General features: G+C 40.7%; 1 protein-coding gene across 1 annotated transcript in view; it reads left to right on the top strand.

The window, feature by feature from the left end:
* The window catches only part of CLMN (calmin), a 103,710-nt gene that overhangs the window by 54,147 nt on the left and 27,934 nt on the right, over positions 1-21,629 (top strand). The window contains exons 2-5 of the mRNA XM_074956181.1: positions 9,562-9,623; positions 14,248-14,343; positions 16,708-16,791; positions 21,135-21,227. Coding sequence (XP_074812282.1) covers positions 9,562-9,623; positions 14,248-14,343; positions 16,708-16,791; positions 21,135-21,227 — 335 coding nt within the window. The remainder of the gene's footprint in view (positions 1-9,561; positions 9,624-14,247; positions 14,344-16,707; positions 16,792-21,134; positions 21,228-21,629) is intronic.

Here is a 21,629-nt window from a genome sequence, read left to right as displayed (position 1 = left end):
CAGATCATGTCATTTAAGGAAACTGGCAGATTTTTAAAGAGTAATCACTGGGTTCCATTAGATTTTAGCCTGTGCATGAATACATCTGATGATGGGCCACTGTTATAGTTCACCTTGTGGTGGTGATTGCAGCGATATCACTCCAGTGTACAGTACAGTTTCATAAGTTTTAAAATGGTACTTGCAATTGTTATTGATTCTGTTGGCCTGCCCTTTCTCCCATTGCAGATCAGACTGTAGCTCAAGTCTTAGAGCACTTCATTTTTCTCTTTCTGTAATGATCTGCAACCCATTATCTCATATCACGTTTAACCCATGATGCACAAAACATCTGCTTATTCTCTAAAGCTGCAGGATTTTGTTCCAGTTAATACTAATCTCAGTAAATCTCTCAAGCTTTTATTTTAGGATTGCATGTACTTTTACATGCTTTTAATGTTCATTTGTCTTCACGCTTTTTCTCCTCCCTCTGAACTGTTTAGTAGTTTAGAGAGGCCATTAAACTCAGTTCAAGAGGCAGGAGAAAAAAATTGGAACTCACTGTGATTTGTGACTCAGCCATCATGGAGTGCAGTCATAGCTTTGAAGCCTCTTCCTTAAGTTTGTTGACTGAGCACATTAGCAGTGGCAGCTCCACGGCGGGGACCTAGGCAGTTAATGAATTTAGACAGCCAGCTTTTAATACTGGACCTATAGTAGTGTACATCTATAACTTGACTTGGCTTTGCTTGCTCCTTTCATTTCTGTACATTTCCTCTGGTGTTAGGATGTTGTGGTTCAAAGTTGTAGCATAAATCTTTTATCTGCCTTATATCAGCTGGGTGATGCTTTTTGTTTCTGCTGTCTTTCATAGTGAAAAATAGTTCTGGCAGGGAAACCCTAGCTTGTTCGACAGGCTCAGAAAAGTAACTCCGTATCACTCCCATCCTGTGGGTACTTTACCTGTTTTCTGACCACACAGTAAGTCAGAACTGCAGTTTCTTGAGCACAGGATTCCTATACACAAAAGGCAAAGACCTAGCTATATTTTATGCCTCTTTGGCAATCGTCCCATAAACCTTGCATTGTCTCTTGAAGCTACTGCTCTAGGCAAAAGAGGTCAAACAAATTCTGCTTTTAAATCTGGGCTTTGTACTAACATCTGAAATTCACCTCAGAAAGCTGTAATGTAGTTTTATTTTTTTAATCATATCAGATACGTGCTGGGCGCACACACTCTCGCTCATGTTATTGAACTGTATCATTTATAGTGCGTATTTATATATAAAAATGCATCTAGTCACGATGATTTAATCAGTTTTGCTAAGGTAAGAGCTGTAGCAAACATAAGCATGCAGAATAATACTCAACTGTCTTTTAATGTCAAGAGAAATGTCCCTATTTTTTTTATCAGCAGTTCTCTTTTCCTTCTTAAATTTGTGGCTTGCTTTTATTAAGGTCTGGGATTTGAAAGCCCATCAATATCATGCTTGATTGAGAGAGCAGAGTTTCTTTTAAAATGCTTTATTTAACCCAAGCCACTTCAATATTCAGCTTTTTGTCTTTTTGTTATCCTTCTGTTAGCCTCTCTGATTTCGCTGCTTTGTCTCCAATTCAATTTTTAACATGGCTGTCACTGCGTTCCTTCTCAGAGAGCTGATGCACAATATTCAGGAGAGTATCTTATTACATTTCAGGTTTTAGTGTGTGTCTACAACCTTGGTCAGCGAAAAGATATTTTTTTTTTCCCCCCATGGGATGGTATTATTTTTTCAGAGTCCATAAAGGTGGTCTGTGCTTTGCAGAACAAATTAAAGACAAGTCCCTGCTCTGAAGAGTTTACAGTGAATATCTTGAAGTTTTTGTAATCTTTTTAAACTCATGGCACTGAAAGTGAGTTTTGGTGAGCTCTGAATGAAGAGCAGGTGGTGGTTTGGTATACAGGTGTTGGAATGTATGTCCATGCAAGGAGGCATAGAGGTGTGAACAGGAGGGAAAGTGAAATGAAGCCTATTGCCTCATGGGACAATAGAATAGAAGTGTTTAGGCTGAGGTGGGCCCAGTGCCATTGTTTTAACTATCAGAAGTTGGGGGTAATAAGTTTCTCCCTGGTGACTGTACAGCATGGGCCTGATGGAACATTCATATAGACTGACATAATTCCATTGTCTTCAGTTGAACGATTCCTGATCTACCCTGGAGTAAGTGAGAGGAGAATCAGGCCCCATATCTTTGAATAGGTAGAAAAAGTTCAGGGGGGGGTCCTGGAGTAGAAGAGTTTAGCTTTGTCCTCCAAAGGCGTGTGCAGCTCTATTTCATGGGAGCTAGTGAGAAGATATGAGCCTCGGATGTACTGAGGACTCCCAAAAATGTGAAGTAAAATTATCTGGGAATCTCAGATTCATCCTTCAGCAGCTGAAAGGAATGTTTGATTACTGATTTGCAAATTCGGCCCTAATCAAAATCTGCACACTGTCTAAAAAATGTCCTGTCATATAATGAAAATCTGGTGTTGTGTGAGACCTCTGGGTGTCTGTACTCTGTACGACAGTAATACCAGCCTGAGCATTAAGAATTTCTGCAGTAAGGTTTTAACTCTGCAACTTTCCTTGAAACAAAAGAGCCTCAAATGTTCAACACCTGCCATAGAAGTTTAATAAGTAGCCCTGTAAGTGGGTCATTTTCAACAAACAATTAATTTAACGACTTCATCTGGAAGTTCAGTGGCACTATTTCAGAGTAGGTAATTTGAGATTGAGTTCTACATTTATATGCTAAAGTTAATGTTTCCTTTATAAACCTGTAGTTTTAAGGATTTAATATTTCATGTGCTCCAAATCTCATCAAGCTGAAAGTTTCTAGCCCAGATGTATTTCAAAAAGAAAATTGATATTAATGCTTTAAGCGGTTGTGAGTTCTCAAGCACACACACAAAAAATACAATTCTCAGGCATTCTGAAGCCTATAAAAATGAATTCTGTGGGCAGTTTGAATAAAACTCTTCCCTGGGGTTTTGGCTCCGCTGCTCAAATCTGCACTCCTACATACTGTATATGGAGCTGCTGTTCATGTCCATGAGAGAGCTACACATTGAAGGAGGGCAGAATATTAGGGTTGGACTCCACCAAGCAGATTGGAGAGGAGAAGTTTACCTATATATTGTCATGTGAGTTAGTTGTTGACAGCAATTTTAAAGACGAGATATAACAGAGCTGCAATCCAGGGGTGGAGAGTGCCAGTGTGTTAGTGCAATAATCTGTAGCTCAAGAGCACGGAGTTCAAATGTGATTGGATCACAAGGGAAAACAAATGTAATAATCCTAGGCCTAGTCACTGCTTTACCCTCCCCCATCCAATCTTTCTTCATCACTCCCTTCATCAGCTCCTCCCACACTTGCCTTTGTAACTTCTTTCACGGTGTCTTCTACAGCTTTTATCAATCTTTCACTCTCCATGTTCCCACCTTCTCTTTTCCTTTAAATCCTTTCTGAAAAGCTACTTTTTCATGGATCCTTCCCATACCGATCTTCTAGTTCTTGCACATGCATTTTAGTTCCGTAAAGCATCATTGTAAGACACCACCACCTAAACAAACAATAATCCGAGTCAACACTTAAAGTGTATGGGGGTGTGTACATGTGCGGGAAGGGGTTGCAGACATGACACAATATTTTTAAAAAATTGAGCCATGTCTCTGAGATTTTAAGCACGGCCTTACCTAGGCTGCTGCTCCCAGATCAGGATCAATTCCCCGCATACATATGCTTTTTGCAGACCACTTTAAGTGTTTGCTTCTAGTCCTCATTTGCCCAGATGACAAAACATGGAAAGAAGCCTTAGATTAGAACTGCAAGGGGTGTAACGAGTTAGGAGTCAGGTGTGCTGAGTGCTCTGCACAGGGGAAGTTTACTGAAGCTAGGTCTTAGTTGGAAGTTCACTCACAGACATTACAAAACACAGGAAAGAAAAGAGTTTCAAAGAAACAGAAATAGCTACTGAGGGTGAGTGGGATTCAATGTTGTTGCTTTGTGTTTAATGCTTATACAGCCATCACCCCATCCCTGACTACCTCACCTGAATGGAGAGTTCATATGATATTAAAATATGCCATTAGGGTGAAAATAATCAAGGCCAGGTCATGACATGATGTCAATCCATGGTCATCATGCTGCCATTCAAAAAACAAAACAAAACAAAACAAACCAAAGGAAATTAAATACATGCAACTAGAGCGTATTAAAAACATGTTACAACTCTACCTTAAATCCATTAAAGGTAAAGCTCCCACAGCCCCCTTAACCAGACCTTCTTGTGTAGGGTATTCTCTGTTTATACCAAAAAAAACAAAGCCTCTTTTATTAGCACAGCCATTTGCATTTTTAATTTTATTTCCCATGTGAAACAGTAGAAAATCCACAAAATGAAAGTATACCTCAGCGGAGCTTGGGGGAGTGGGTGGTGCAGGAGACTGATAGTGGGATCCTTTCACCTCTAGTTTGCTGATTCAGCTACAGCTCAGATCGGTAGTTGTCACCTGATGGCTGATTGGAGCCATCAGTCCTGTTCTTAGTGACTTTCTCACTTGGTCCTATGGGCTTCCTAATTTACAATTGGACATGTAATTAGTCTTATAGAAGAATATGATTTTTAATTACATCTAAAAGCATTTAGCTCTCAAATCAGAGGGTCTGGTATTTCTCCATGTTTCACAACTCATCAATGTGCCCAACCCATTGATACCATATATCAAAGGACTGTTTATAGCTGGCTTTACCACACAGAAGAAAGAGGACTTTAAAACAAATCAAAACAGCTATCTCCAGTTGCCACCATTAGTGGGCAAATTTCTTGTAGGCATCACAGCACAGGTGGATTCTGAAGAGGGATTTGAAGGAGGAGAAACTAGTGGCCTTAAACATTAGTACAGGAATAGATTCAAGGCTGGAGTCCTAGATGGAGAAGTTGGGGATGGGGGCGGTGCCATTAACAGACAAGGGGAACCAGAAAAATTGCATTGATTGATTCCAGTAGGAATCAAGATTTAAACCCCAGAATGCAGTTTAGCAAAAAGAAGATGACAATCTGTTTGACAGATATCACCATAGTAGCATGTGTTTTCTGGCTCTTAGTAGCAGGAGATACAACACTTTTTAAATAATTAACATACACTTAATATCTCTGGTCCAATTCCTGCCATCCTCTAGGATGTAGCTGTAGGCCAGGGAGGAATTCCCAAGGTTACAATAACGCCACTGTTTCTCTGTGGCCTCTAGGGACTTTCCTACCCTTTCAGTTATTGCACATAATATTTGCACTGAGTCTGTGTACTGGGACATGGTATTAGAGTACAGCATTTGTCTGTCAGTACTCATTTGGGCACATTTCCCATTGAGGTGAATAGAAGTCTTGCCTGAGAAAGGACTCAAGATTTGGCTCTCTGAAAACACAAGCACTGCCTTGTGAGGGTCAAAGTTTCACATCTTGAATTTTTGTTTGTCTTTTATGATAAGGTCAAAGCTGAGCTTGACCCCGAAACTCAAATGTTAAACCAAAACCAGAATGCTATAGCTTTACTACCATCTAACATTATGTCCCTAAATTCAGCCCTCACAGTAGGCATTCTTCCTTTCCAGCATTTGCACTCGATTTGTGTGCAGGCTGGCCATATGGTGTGTGTAATTATTCTTTTATAATGCTGTTATTGCTCTCTAGTTGCCCAGTAAACCCAGCACAATTTCAGTAAACTGTATACATCAGGGCAGAAATCTTAGACTTGGCTGATTTTCTGCACCTTTACGCAATGGTAGGTGCAAAGAAAAAAGATTCCATTTGATTTATGGAAACTGTATAAAGTTTATAGAGTCTCTACAAACCTCACAAATGAAGAAGGCTCGTAGAGAGGGGAGGTTGCACCAAAACTGGGAGGTCCACAAAACTAGAGGAGAAAAACAGCTAAGGCACATGTCCGTAAATACCTGCATGGAACTTCCCCCATTAATTCTCCAGATCAGCATATGGACTGCATAAGCTGTTATATTCTTTTCCCAGTCCAATTACTGCTACGCTGTAGCACTGGAATATCACATAGGCGATTAGTGTGTCTCTGTCAGGGTCACTGTTCTTCCTCATAGCAGTTCTGTGCCCTTTGATTATTCTCTGTAGAAATTATGTCCTGAATTTTCATATGGTTGTGGGCAAAAGCATGAGCATGCCTAAGTATGTAAATCATCTGATGTATGAGTATTTGTGTGCACACACCTGCATGTATATGTGTAACCCAGACTTGCATGCATCGCAGGATTTATATAGCTAAATTAGGTGTATGCCATACTGTACGCTCACTTTTGCAGGTACCCATTTGTAACATACAGCCTGCAGAATATCTTTTATTTACCCTAGAAATAGTGACACACAAACTGATTGGGATAAAATAGAAACTGACCTAAATGAAACCTCTTCTGAGTTAGAAAATGTTAACTGCCCTTCTCCCATCCCTGACTTTTTGTATGCTGGACTACCTGGGGCAGAAATTCCGGAATACTGTTCTGACAGTGTTGTCTTCCTAACTAGAATTGAAAAATACTAATCTAGTCTCCTGATATCTCCAGTCCTTTTCTAAACCAAAAAGATACACATCCCTCGCTATGTAGGACAGACAGCACATAGCCTGGGTTGACTAATTCTCCTGACCATATATAATGCCATTTCTGGTGCTTGACTAGCAGTCAAAAAGCGGGGAAGGCACTGGAAGCATGTGCCGTTGTCCCTACTTTGTATTGAGACCTGCAGGTAATAAATGATACTTTGATATTCTAAATCCATAAATGTGACCTTTCAGTTTCACGTGTAAGGAGCTGTTTAAAATCTGTGCACATACTTTCTGAAATATTTTTTTGGGAAAAAAAGCCAATAGCAATAATTAGTTTGGCATTTTTTGTGATTTCTAAAACACTTAAAGGGTAATGAATTTCTTTTATTCAGTCCTACATAAAATCAGTTTTTACAGAAATAAGCTGATTTAAAAGGCTTGAATGGCTGGCAGTGACAGATACAATTCACTGAAAGCTCAAATCCTATACATCAAAATAAAACAAATGTATGTATCATTAGAGGTTGCTGACCCTTGAATTAAAATGATCAAAAAGGTCAATATTAAAATGTGATTTATGGAAACTATTTCTTAACCCATAATTAGGCTGACCAATAAAAACAATTCAGACTTCTACAGGACATGATTACCCAGGAGGTAGGTTAGCTATTATTTTCTTATTCCTAAAGAAATAAAATAATTTAAATACATTTGTGATATGCTCTTCAAGTAAGTTGAAACACAGCATAACTAGTTTTAATATGGCATTTTTGTTAGCAAGTTGTCAAATTTCCTTAATTTAAGTGAAAGCTGAGAACCACTTGAGAATAACGGTATGTCTGAAATGAAAATATTTTCTTTCATCTCTTTTAGTTAAATGAAATGTAGGTGTTACTTTTTATAATAGTAGGTAAATAGAAATCAGGCAAAAGTATAACTTTTTTTTTTATGCTGTCCCTTTAGTTCAATATGGAAATGTACCATTTGCTGAGTCCTTTTACATTAGGTTGTAAATTCTTTTTGTGGCGAGGACTGTGTCTTCCTAAGTACTTATACAGCGCCTAACATAATGGGACACTAATCCTAATTGGAGCCTGTCGGTGCTAGTACAATACAAATAGTAATTAATTCTTTGAGGGAAGTTGGCATTTCGATGCAAAATACAATAGTTCAGAGGTTAGGAAGAGGAGTCTTATCCAATGGCATAAATCAAGATGGGAACATTTCCCTAAAAGATGTGTAAATCAAACTTTTTATAATGAAACTCCTACCATAGCCTATCATGGTGACCAATATTGTCTCATTGTTTCTTTATACTCCCCCATCTGTTGTCTCTGGTTTTATACTTTGAATTATAAGATGGGGCAAGGACCATCATTTTGTTCTGTTTCTACATTGCTGAGCACAATGGAGTCCTGGTCCATGGCTCGGGCTGCTAGGTTCTACTATTACTGTTAGTTTTTGGCCAAACCCAGGGCTGATGTCAATTAGCCTAGCTCAGTTGAAGCCAGTGGTGCTATGCTGATTCACACCAGCTGGCTCTTTATCTTTATTCCTGCTAAATTTAGCCACTAAAATTTGCTTTTATCCTAATGGAAATAGATTTAGTTCATGTTGTTAATTTAGGTTTTAAATATTTAAAGTTAATAACCTCCAGACTACTTAGTCTTCTAGTATTTAGAAATGGAAAACACTTGTTAGGTAATCAAGAACATCTCTCAGTGAATGCAGGATTTAGTATCCCAATGTCAGATAATAAACTCATACTACAGTAGATCTTAGCCAAAAGCCTGTCTCTAAAGTATATTTAAAGGGGAAAAGGCTTCATTCTAATTCTTTCATTCACCAAAACCAAAAATTCCCTCTTCATAGCAGTTGCATGTATTCTTATTTTTAAATCCGTTTAGCTCATAACTGAAGTAGCAATGGCTAGTCTTTCACTTAACCCCAGGCATGAAAGCTTAAAATGGAGAGAAACTGCAATATTCCCCATCTTGGAACCATGTCAACAACTCCCATTTGTCACTCATATAAAGTGTCTAGACAGCCTATATTCACTGCACCCATTTTAGGCTGACATTATACTTCCAGCAGCAGGCAACATCTCATCATGGCAATAATAGAAAAACACATCATCGTCATCATAGGCTGTAGTGTTTTTCATCCATAGATCTAAATATAATTATCCTTACACTTTTTATTGATGGGAAGACAGAGAGAGGTTTTTATGCTATTATTTTCAAATTGCGCATGCAAACACCTTGGAGCATATGCCACCCTGAGTGTGTCCGGGTCCTGATTATCCTACAAGTTGATCTGTGTGAGTGGAACTGTGCTTGTGCAGAGCCCTATTAACTGGAATGGAGCTCTGTGCACACAGAAGGGTTTACCTTTATGAATCAGCTGCTAGAATCTGGGTCTATGTGGTTTTGCACCCATATGCTTCGAAATGTAGGCGTAAGTGGTTTGCCCAGGGTCACATGCCGAGTCCATGGGATTCATTCTGAGTGGCAAAAGGGGTTAAGGTGGCCAGATGTCCTGATTTTATAGGGACAGTCCTGATTTTTGGTTCTTTTTCTTATATAGGCTCCTATTAATCCTCACCCCCTGTCCCGATTTTTCACATTTGCTGTCACCCTAAGAGCGGTAGCTTTCCTGTGTACGTGCCTACTGTCTCAAATGGCTATGTATTCGCAGTGGCTGGCCCCTCATGCCACTGTAGTGACACTATTTTTAGCACGCTATTTGGATCAGAGCTAGCACAGGTATGCCTCCTTGAGCTGGGAATTACACCCCCGACTAAAAGTGTAGACATACCCCATGTCAGAGCCAGGAATCAAACTAAAGTCTCCTGACTCACAGTACTGTGTGTGATCCACTGGCCACACAACTTCTTTATTATATGGGGTTTGATTATTATTTTTTAATGAATTAGAAACTGCTGTGAATTTTTCCTCTTCTGAAAAATAAATCGCCTACTTTCTTATTTTTAGTGGAGAGGGAAAACGTGCAGAAGAGAACCTTTACCAGGTGGATAAATCTACATTTAGAGAAGGTAAGGCCAACGAATACTTTTGTCCATTTGTAAAAATAAAAACTGTTCATATATCTTCCATAAATATCTCTATGCTAAGATATATACACACCTGTTTGCTGAAAACGTAGCTTCTGTCTTACCCAGGCATATTTCTTGATTTCATGTACCTCCTGGTGTTATTTATATATGCTGTTACTGTAAAGAGTTTTAGGATAGCGTGTGCCTCTATAAAATATAGGCCTGATCCTACTACATTCCTTATGCGGGACTGGTTCCTTAGGTTATACTATATTGGAGCCCTGAAAAGAATGATTCTCCAGAAAAGAAAATGGTTGTCAACAAAAGAAGAGTTAAAGCTAAAATTACACATCTGTGGTGCGAAGGAAAAGTGGAAACTGGCTGTATACTGATATGCAAGAACAACACAGTGCAAAAAGAGTTTAAAAGGTGTCAGATTAAAGACTCTGGAAATTCAGGATTATTCTGATTTTAAAAGAAAATAAATAGCAAAGTTGAAATTTTTCTTTATTTTGTGGGGAAGGTTGAGGGCATGTTCCTGTGTGGGTAAAAGTCACTTTTCTGGTGCTTTGATTCATTGGATGACTGAGTTTATTTGTTACATGTGTATGATTATTTAATGCTGCGGGGTGGTCATCATGTGATTAAATGTAATAAATTGTTAGCGTTCGGGCACACGGAAATTTCTTCGTGGGAGATTTTTATTGTCTTTTTAAATCTAAAGAAATAACGGAGAAGTAAACGTGTGTGGTTTGGTTGCTCTGGGCATCACATTGGGAAATACAAAATAGGAATTTGACAGTGTCCTTTTCAAATTGGATTAGCAAATCAGAGTTCTAAATGCCAGGTTTAAGATACATGCGTTCCTTGGAACATGGCTCAACCCTTCATCTCAGGTTGATAATTTAAGTTCCTCATATTTTATTATTTGTGGGTTGGTAAGATGAGACCTTAAAATGAGGTCTTTTCTGTGCTCTGTAGATATTAAAGACCCCATGGTATTTTTCATAATTAGCCCTTTGTCTCAATCTCCTCTGTGTCTCTTCCCCTCCCCCGCCCCCCACACGCACACTGTGCTTTGGATCTGATTCTGCAATTCCTACTCACATTAAATAGTAGTTTCTTACTTGAGTAGTCTCATTGAGACTCAGACTACTCTCAGGAATAAGCGCTACTCAATGTGGGAAGGTTGCAGAAAAGGAATTTATTATTACTGATGTGGCAACAGTGTGCTCAGTGCAGCACAAGATACACAACTAAGTCTTTGCCCTGAAGAGTCTATCTGAGGGGGCTAATCCTACTCCCATTGGAGTCAATGGCCAAACTTCAGGAAGTGCGGGATTGTGCTGTATTTTTGTGCAGTTTTTGGTCTAGCTGCCACAATTCCTGACAGAGGTGGCTGCATTTCAATGGTGGTGTAGGTATGTGATTTGTAAAGAGTTTTCGAGATAAGTCACTAAATATATTATTTTTTAAGAGTTTTGCAGTGTATGTTACTGAAGAAATGAAAGGATCTTCTTAAATCTCATTGGAAGTACAGAATAAGATTAGCAGTGATGTTTTGACCAAAAGATCTTTGGGAACAATCCACATTATAAATAGAAAATGTGTAATTCCTTTGTGAATTAGACTTTAGGAGTTTAAACTAACTGCAATTTGAAGGCTGTCAGAAATGCTTGCTGAGCATCTGGCTTCTGAAAAAGTTCTTTAATTTACAAAAGGAATTAGATCATGAAAAGGCTGTGGGGTGCTGTTAATTCTGCCATACCAAGCACATGAAGTCTTAGGAACGTTACAGGCACGTGGAGTGTTTTCTCTGGATTACTTACAATTTTTTTCTCCCCTGCTGCAACAGAGCAAAATGCTCTTTGACAACAGCCAATGTCTGCTGTTGATGATGCTAGGTTTGCTGAAACTGTCAAAGTAAACATATTGAACTGAACGATAGCATTGCCAGAACACTTCATGATGATGGTGAGATTTCCTGAAACTGGGATTATCGCTAAAGGATGGATATTTTGTTGCTTTGCATTTACAGATACAAAAAACTTCTTTCAAGTGTCTTCTGTGACTTGGTGTGTCCTTATTTTCCACAGTGCAGATTCATAGACTTTAAGGTCAGAAGGGACCATCATGATCATCTTGTCTGACCTCCTGCACATTGCAGGCCACAGAACCTCACCCTACCACTCCAAACACCTAACCTCTGGCTGAGTTACTGAAGTCCTGAAATCATGGTTTAAAGACTTTGTTACAGAGAACCCACCATTTACACTAGTTTAAACCTGCAAGTGACCCATGAGCAATGTTGCAGAGGAAGGCAAACAAAAAACAAAAACAACAAAAAATCTGACTGAAAAATCTGACTCAGGGAAAAATTCCTTCCCAGCCCCAACTATGGCAATCAGTTAGACCCTGCGCATGTGGGCAAGACCCACCAGCTAGTCACCTGGGAAAGAATTCTCTATAGTAACTCAGAGCCCTTCCCATCTAGTGTCCCATCACTGGCCGTTGGAGATATTCACTGCTATCAGTTGCAGATCAGCTATATGCCATTGTAATCCGTCTCATCGTACCATCCCCTCCATAAACTTAGCAAGCTCAGTCTTGAAGTCAGTTAAACATTTTTCCCCCCCACTGCTCCCCTTGGTATGTGCCCAGTTTTGGGAGCAGCTGGTTACTCTCAACCCCCGTAGTGGAGGAGTTGTGGATGCTCTGCACATTGCAGGTTTCGGTCCTTCTTGTGTTGGAAGTTTATAAAAGAAGGTTTTGGTTCAAAGTGGGTTATTGCTTTAAAAACTAATATCTTTCTCTGACCCATGGGTAGAGTTGAATAGTATTTTTTGGCTGCATGGGAGGAAGACTATTAACAAAAATACCCAGTTCCAAATTGCCAGAAGCCGTGCTTAATCAAACAGTAGTATACAAGCCAACCAAAGAAGTGGCTCCTTAGGGATGAATGAGCAAGTGACGCCCAAACAGAGGGTAATTTCTGCAGCTGGGACTGACTCTGAAGGAGTGAGCAGATTTGGCTGTGTGCCTCACAGTGCACACATCATGAGACACCTCTGTGGGTGGAATAGCTGGTTCCCTTTGGAGGGCTTTACAGGAAAAGGAGAGCTGCTAAATATGAAGTTGCCATGTCATTTTAAATATATTCCATATACTTGGAAATATAATGGCACCAAGGGAAACTTTACAGCATAAGCAACCTAATACTGTCATTGGCCTGGACTGTAATCTTCCTTATCCCAAGTAAAGCAGGAGTAACAGCACTGATGACTATTAGAGTGACACAGGCATAAGAGATCAGAATCTGGCCCTTGGCCTATCCAGTACTTACATAGGGCCGAGCCCAGAAGTCTATACGGCTAGAGCCTGGTCTCTGTTACACTGATGTAAATCTGGAATAACTCTATTGACTCCAACATACTGGTGTAATGAGATCAGAATCTGGCCCTCAGTTTTAGCTCAGTCTTTACTTGGGTAAAACTTCCATAGATGCTAATAAGAGTTTTGACTGAAGTGTAGGAAGAACTTTAGAGTAGAGCCCACAGTGGATAGAAATATATCCTATTTATAAGTTTGCAGACGATATCAAGCTGGGAGTGGTTGCAAGTGCTTTGGAGGACAGGATTAAAATTCAAAATGATCTGGACAAACTGGAGAAATGGTCTGAAGTAAATAGGATGAATTCAATAAGGGCAAATGTAAAGCACACCACTTAGGAAGGAACAAGCAGTTGCACACATACAAAATGGGAAATGACTGGCTAGGTAGGAGTACTGCGGAAAGGGATCTGGGGGTCATAGTGAATCACAAGCTAAATATGAGTCAGCAGTGTAACACTGTTGCAGAAAAAGCAGACATCATTCTGGGACGTATCAGCAAGAGTGTTGTAAGTAAGGCACAAGAAGTAATTCTTCCGCTGTACTCTGCGCTGATTAGGACTCAGCTGGAATATTGTGTTCAGGTCTGGGTGCCACATTTCAGGAAAGATGTGGAGAAATTGGAGAAAGTCCAGAGAAGAGCAACAAAAATTATTAAAGGTCTAGAAAACATGACCTATGAGGGAAGATTGAAAAAATTGGGTTTGCTTAGACTGGAGAAGAGAAGACTGAGACATGGTAACAGTTTTAAGTACATAAAAGGTTCTTACAAGGAGGAGGGAGAAAAATTGTTCTCGTTAAGCTCTCAGGATAGGACAAGAAGCAATGGGCTTAAATTGCAGGGCTGTTTAGATTGGGCATTAGGAAAAACTTCCTAACTGTGAGGGTAGTTAAGCACTGGAATAAATTGCCTAGAGAGGTTGTGGGATCTCCATCATTGGAGATTTTTAAGGGCAGGTTAGACAAACACTTGTCAGGGACGGATAATACTTAGTCCTGCCTTGAGTGCAGGGGACTGGACTAGATGACCTCTTGAGGTCCCTTCCAGTCCTACGATTCTGTGATTCTATAAGAAGCCTCCTTGTGCTACAGTAATACAAATAGTAAAGAAGAAGAACCATCCCTGTTTTGTAAAGTGCCACATATTTCCTTCAAAAATAATGATGATTTACCAAGTGCTGTTCTTAAAAGATTATCCAGCACTGTCCAGGTAACACTGCTTCCTTTCCTCACAGTGCAATCCTCCTCTGGAAGTGAAAGATTTGTTTGTTGATATTCAAGATGGGAAAATCTTGATGGCTTTGCTGGAGGTTCTGTCGGGGCAAAATCTGGTATGTATACAAGGGTGAAAAACCTGTTCATAGTATGGAATTATCCTTGTGTGGGTACATGTGTGAACGTATAATAGGCCAGATTCTCCCTCGCACAACAGAGTGGGGGAGAGGGTCACATCAGTGAGCCCAATACAGTTCCCTTATCTGTGGGTTGGCCTCCTGTGGTCTAACTTACCCCCACTGCTAAGGGACCAGCATAAACTCCTTTACCTCACAGGAGTTTTGTGAAGCTTTTATTAATGTTTGTAAAGTGCCTTGAGATCGTCTTCAAATGGAGGGTACTGTGGAAGGGGCAAAGTATTTTTGGTAGAGCTGTATTTTTTTATTTATAAATTACGGTTTTATTTTTTTGTAGATTTCACTAAACCAAAAGATCTGTGGCTTAATGCATGTGATTTATTTTCTGAAGTAGCCCTTGGTTTCAGCCCTGATACCTTTGGTTCAGATTAGTTCAATCCGTCTGGTATGTGGAGCTATGTGTTTCCAGATTTTGACCTTGCTGGCATTTATTCCCTTGAAAAACTGTGTACAAAGTTCCCAGTGCCTGGAAAATAGAAACATCTGCTATAGACATGAGCAATCAATAACAGATGGTTTCAGAGTAGCTGACGTGTTAGTCTGTATTCGCAAAAAGAAAAGGAGTACTTGTGGCACCTTAGAGACTAACCAATTTATTTGAGCATAAGCTTTCGTGAGCTACAGCTCACTTCATCGGATGCATTCAGTGGAAAATACAGTGGGGAGATTTATATACATAGAGAACATGAAACAATGGGTGTTACCATACACACTGTAACGAGAGTGATCAATTAAGGTAAGCTATTACCAGCAGGAAAATTGCGGGGCGGGGGGGGGAACCTTTTGTAGTGATAATCAAGGTGGGCCATTTCCAGCAGTTGACAAGAATGTCTGAGGAGCAGTGGGGGGTGGAGGGAGGGAATAAACATGCAGAAATAGTTTTACTTTGTGTAATGACCCATCCACTCCCAGTCTCTATTGAATAACAGATGATAATCCTCTGCCCATTTTAACTGCTTGGTAGGTCTTTTTGTTCATACTTGCTAAGTACCAGATTTGCCCCTCTTATGTGGATAAAACCCTGCTTTGTAAGTGAGAGTAGAAATTGGCCCCATGATCCGCTCCACATTACAGGTGTAATTGTGTTCTCATAATCAGCTGGTGAAACTTCCATCTGAATTGGGTACAGAAGCATGAGAGTTGTCTGCACACTGCAGTTTGTGCATCACCAGTTTTGTGTGTCCACACCTACCAGCCTGTCTAACGGGTATGTATTAGTGCAGCCTGGGGAAATGTGTGCCGCTCTCTCACACTGACTCAGCAGGGGAGAGAGGTCCTCAGGGCATGCACACAGAATGGCGTGAGCAACCTGTGTGGCAATGCATCCTCAGATGTCCTACTGCACAGGTAGCCTGGAGGAAAGAGAATTGGCCAAACTGGTTACACAGGCAGAAGTCTATCCACATAACAAAAAACAGTGCACCAGACTGGAGTTACAAGGCCATGGGGCAGGTAGTGACTTGTCTTCATGCTTCACTGCTAACAAAGGTGGGTTTTTTACCTTGAGGTAACTGATGTGTGTGTGTGAGCTATCCTGAGGTAAAAATACAGTGAAGACAAGGCATTTAGTTTTATCATGAGATAAATGTGCCAAGATCAACCCCTGGCTGTTTACCTCATGTTAAAACTACCGTGCCTGGGCTTCATGTGTTTTACCTTGGGATAGCTCCTGCTCATTAGTTACCTCAAGGTAAAAATTAGGGATTTTTTAGCAGTGAAAACAAGCCATAGGTCTCGGGCAAGGGTGAAATGCTGTTAGTTGCGATGATTATTAACTAAGTCTTAACCATGTCATGTTCGGACAAAACCTGTTTAGAACCAGTCATGCCACTAACTAATTAATTATAAACTCGGTTAAAAGATATAGTGTAGACCAGTTTTTCTCAACGTTTTTGATACCGGGGACTGACTTACTGCGTTCCTAAACTGTGTCAGGGAGATTGCAGAGTCTGGCGCTAGTCCACTAACCGGTCATGGAGAAACACTGGTGCAGACAAAGCCTAAATGATTAACCCACTAAGCTATGCACTGGCCCTTTTTCATGACTGATTCTATCACTTTGCCAGCCACTGAAGTGAAGACAGTGGGGGTGGGGTAAAGTGGCGGTGGTGGTTGGTTTTTATACATGCACAATGTCTTAGAGATTCTTAGATTCTGAGACCAGAAGGGACCATTGTGTTCGGCTCTGTGCTTTGTTTCTCCATGTTAAACAAATTACTTAAATAATCCGAAGTGTTCATCGCTAGTCTGCATTTTAAAACAAAGTGTATTTCTGTTTTCTAGCTTCATGAATATAAGTCCTCAACCCATCGTATTTTTCGGTTGAACAACATAGCTAAAGCACTGAAGTTTTTGGAGGATAGTAATGTAAGTATTTCCAAAGCTTGGTCTCAATTTCATACTTTCCTCAGTATCTGTTGTAAATATAATTGCACCTAATTTTCTATGCAGCATGTCCATAAGAGGAGTGCACTGACGGAAAAAAGTTTTGGCTTTTTTCAACAGCGAGGCTAAAATACCACACACAAATGCAGAAGAACACCTACAGAGTCTAAAAAACAAGGATTATGTTTTCATTTTATAATGTAAAAGTTCAATAGGATTAAAGGATCAGGAGACCAATATTAAAAGAAAATAACTAGAAATTCAAGTAAGCTTTACTGAATTGATTCTAAGTGCCTTGATTTCAGTTACTTTGAAGGTAATAATTGACTTCTTTCTTTTTTCCTTTGATTAAAAGTATTTTAAGTATCACAAGTTCTGCCTTTCTCTACTAAATTGCAGCCGCAGCTGATCATGAGTCCAAGGCAGGAGAAAATTAAATCTGGAAAAATTAGATAATAAATACATAACTTTTGCAATCAAAACCGTATAAGAGCGGACTTTCTTCTCATGCCACTCGTACACTAGTGCAATGTCACTGATTTAAGTGGAGCTACTAATTTACAGCTGCTAACTTTATGCTAGAAGCCAGCTGCTACTTGTCTACCACCATCCTAATTCACCTTGCTGTTCTGTGCCTCTGCTCTCCCAGACACTGTGTCTCTTCTGTTCCACTCCACTGCTGCCCAGGAGCCATTTCCCTAAACCTCCAACTCCTGAATACTGGGCCAAATTTTGCTGTCATTTATGCTAGTGTAACCCCATTGGTTTGAAAAATATATTCTATTCCAGATTTAGAGCAGTGTAACTGAGACCAGGATCAGGCTCTGTATATTTAAAAACAACACATTAGTAGTATGCGCAATAGGTTTCATTAAAAAAAAAGAAATTAAACAGGAATCACCTTGTCACCCTAAGCCCCAAGTTACTCTCTTCCAGTGGCTATATGCACAGAGTAGTAGGCATGAGATGAGACAAATTAATATGGAGTTATGTGGCCTCCTATTAAGTGATGAAACTCAGAGGATTATAGATTCATAGATATTAAGGTCAGAAGGGACCATTAGGATCATCTAGTCTGACCTCTTGCACAATGCAGGCCACAGAATCTCACCCACCCACTCCTGTGAAAAACCTCTCACCTATGTCTGAGCTATTGAAGTCCACAAATCGTGGTTTAAAGACTTCAAGGAGCAGAGAATCCTCCAGCAAGTGACCCGTGCCCCATGCTACAGAGGAAGGCGAAAAAACTCTAGGGCCTCTTCCAATCTGCCCTGGAGGAAAATTCCTTCCCAACCCCAAATATGGCGATCGGCTAAACCCTGAGATATGGGCAAAATTCACCAGCCAGATACCCAGGAAAGAATTTTCTGTAGTAACTCAGATCCCACCCCATCTAACATCCCATCACAGGCCATTGGGTGAGAGGAAAGAGCTCTTGACAAGCAGTGTGTGTACAAGAAGAGTGAGATAATAGAAGCCTGTACAACAGGTTTCTTAAAACAAACACCGTTTTTAAACAGTAAGTTCAGTGCCCTAATTCTTCTGTGTTTAATGTACGTTATTCAGACCACAGAATGTGACTAGGTTGAGAAAGTGAAAGGCCAAATCATGCAGTCCTTAGTCCTTATTAAGGCAAAATCCTATTGCCTTTAGTGGGATTTGTTGCCCGTGAGTATTTTGCCTCAGTAAGGACTGCTGGATCTGCAGACCGTCTCCTCCACTTCCATGAACAGAGAGGATCTGGGCTGTGGGAGAAAACATTGTTTCTGCAGTATACTCCTTTGCCACTGACCCCATGGCAGCTCCTCGGTGACCTCTCTTCAGGGTTTTAAGCTTTGCGGATACAAAGAGGGCTGGCTGGTGAGATGACCCATCTTTGTGAAGTCATCCCTCTCCAGCTTTGCAATAAATACACAAGTAAGCCCATCCTGGCTGACAACAGTATCTTGCTTGCTTTCTCCTCTGTGCTCCAAAACCGCTCCAGATGGAGAAATGGGGGGGGAGGGGAGCTACAGTGGAGACCTGGGTTGGGGGTGGAGGCACATAGCTTTCAGTGGATCTCCCAAGATCTGTGGGTTTGGGGGGCAAACCTCCATCTTACTCCATAGGATGTGAGGGGGGACTGTCGGGCAGAAACTGTGTCCAAATTCACTGGTGTTCCAGTCCCCTGCAGAGGAAAACCCTGCATCAGGGGATGGTCTGGCCCTAAAATAAATATACTGCTCCACATCTCAGATGTTGAAACACTGAGAGATGTTGGGATTTCTACGAAACTGTACACTCTTGGGCAGTAGTTTCAGACACACATTTTTTAATGTCCACCCCCACACGCCCTACAATTCAATCACAAACCCAGTCAACACCCAGGGGCGGACTGAAAACACCCCTCTTCCCATGTTGCTCCACCCATTGATAGCACTAAATTCTACGTGTGCTGCTGTCATCACATTCTACACTCACCCTGTTGCTAAGGGCCATTCTATGTCATAGTCTGTAACCCACGTACAGAATCTAAAGGCAGAGCAGAGTGGGGAGAGCTTTCCTGAGGCTCAATCCGCCTTTTTAACTGAGTGCCAATTTGACAGTCCAATCTATGTTGATTGTTTCCATAAGAGCGTAGGTGGCTAAAACTTTACAACTGAATGCCATCTGTACAGGGATGGGTTGGCAAAGGTAAGCAGCAGTGATAGACAGCAGCTGATACTGGAAGCAGTCCAGCAGTAAACGCCAGTTGAGAGATCCCAGCTGAGACAAACTGCCATTTAAAAAATGCAATAGGTCTAAAAAATTGTCCCATACCATCTATTTTGTGGCTTGTAAGCAAATCTGAATCTCGAAGTATGACAGCTAGAGGAGTCCTCTTACTGGGATAGCAAACTATTCTGTATACCACAGGTTAAAATGCTATTTTAATCTTATTTCAGCTTAAACCAAACTGGGAGTGAAGGGTGGTGATGAAAATGTTGGCAAAATGCCTTGGCTATATGGAACTAGAAGTTTATTTATTAAACCACAAATGGGGTGGAACCTGTCACAGTCTGCAATTCTGTAGGGTAGTGGGATAAAGTGATTCATATGAATGACATTTCTGAGTGATAAATACAGACTATATATTCGGCTTTAACTCAGTCGGAGGGTCATTTGCAATATTGACAACTTCCTTGCTTCCTGCTCTGCTACTTTGCCTACAACAAGGCAGCGTTGTCTAAATGAATAATATCCTGGTGTTATCATGTGAAAGAAACCACCATGTGGGAACTTTGGGATCTCCTAGGATAAGGCAAACCCAGCAATTATTGTATTTGATCTTGTCGAAGATCAGTGATTAAACTCTAAGAAGCCATATGGTAAAGTGTGGGGAAGGGAGATGCATGTTAAAAAGAAAAGTGAAGTCTTGGGAAGCTTTATTTTCCTTTGCACAAAAAGTGATTTCAGTTCACATTACCCTCCCCTCAAGTTTATACTGTATTTAATCCAAACTGTCTGAATTTTGAAGTGGTCTCATTCCTCACTGTAAGTGTAGAAGGTGTAATGAGATATGCAGATCCTTTGAGGCTTATAAATGGAATCCTTCTGAGCCAGAACAAGCCTCTTCCAAGTTTGTATGGAAGAAATACCAGTATGAGAGGGAAGGAGATGCTGGCACTGATGGGGAGGAAGTAAAGTCTCAGGGAAGTGGTACTGGGTTTACACTTGCTCTGCTGACCCTGGCTATAGGGACTGAGGCTGGAAATGAGCAGCGTGGACTAGGACTTACCCATCTCCTTCATGGTGAGAGACAAGGTTGGCTCTTGGTAGTTCCAAGCTCTCCTCTCCTCTCTGAGATCCATGAAAACAGGGTGGGGCTGGGACCTGTAGTCCCTCACAGCAGCCATATTTATAACCCTAATTCCTGGTATAGCTTGCTGGGAAATAGGGAGTGTATAAAAACAGCATCTTCCCTGCAGATGAGAGAAATCTGGCAGCCCAGGTGGCCTTTAAAGAAAGGAGTAGGCCAGTAAATATAAATTCCTTATGATGTCTAACTTTTGCAGTCATTTTCCTTGTAATGACTTTAGGGCAGACGCCTCCGAAGAGTGTCCAAAACAGCTCTGGAGACTGTGTGCAGTTTTTGATGCCTTTATGGACTGGTTTTAAAAAAAAAGTTACCGAGTCAAGAACAATTTTTTGTTAGCACATTCCAAGAACTGACTCTTTCTTGGGATGTAGAAGGGTTCTGTGACTGTCTTGGGGTTTGAGCTGATGCATTTTCTACATTTAAAGTGTGTTTCTTATGTAATCCGTATATACACATCCCCTTAAGCTTATAACCTATTTTTCTGTAGGTAAAACTGGTTAGCATTGATGCAGCAGAAATAGCGGATGGAAACTCTTCTCTGGTACTTGGACTAATATGGAATATAATCCTGTTTTTTCAGGTAAAACCATTTATATGCTGTAATGACAAGAGAACTACATCTATAAAATCATTCAGTTCCAGCAGAATACTGACCTATATCCATAAAGACCAGAAATAAAGCACAGGGGGATTGATTCTCCTCTAACTTACATCAGTTTTATACCTAGTATCACAACCCTGATCAAGAGGTATCACCTGTAGTAGTGATCGAGAAGTCTAGAAGCCCGACTTCATCTTCCAAGATGCACCATGGTCTCTCCCTGAGGCTGAGCATTGTGGGATGCATTGCAGCAGCTCCGCTACAGAGAGGAACTGGTGCATCACAGAAGGTGTAGCCTAACCAGGGGGCAGGGCCCAGAGGGGAGAATGGGGGTTGAGGGACCTAGAACTACAAGTACAGTGAAGCAACACAGTTGCTAAG

Source organism: Natator depressus, chromosome 6 (assembly GCF_965152275.1).
Source record: "Natator depressus isolate rNatDep1 chromosome 6, rNatDep2.hap1, whole genome shotgun sequence".
Lineage (NCBI taxonomy): Eukaryota > Metazoa > Chordata > Testudines > Cheloniidae > Natator > Natator depressus.
Note: the sequence above shows the minus strand (reverse complement) of the source record. Positions and strands in the feature narration are given on the sequence as shown.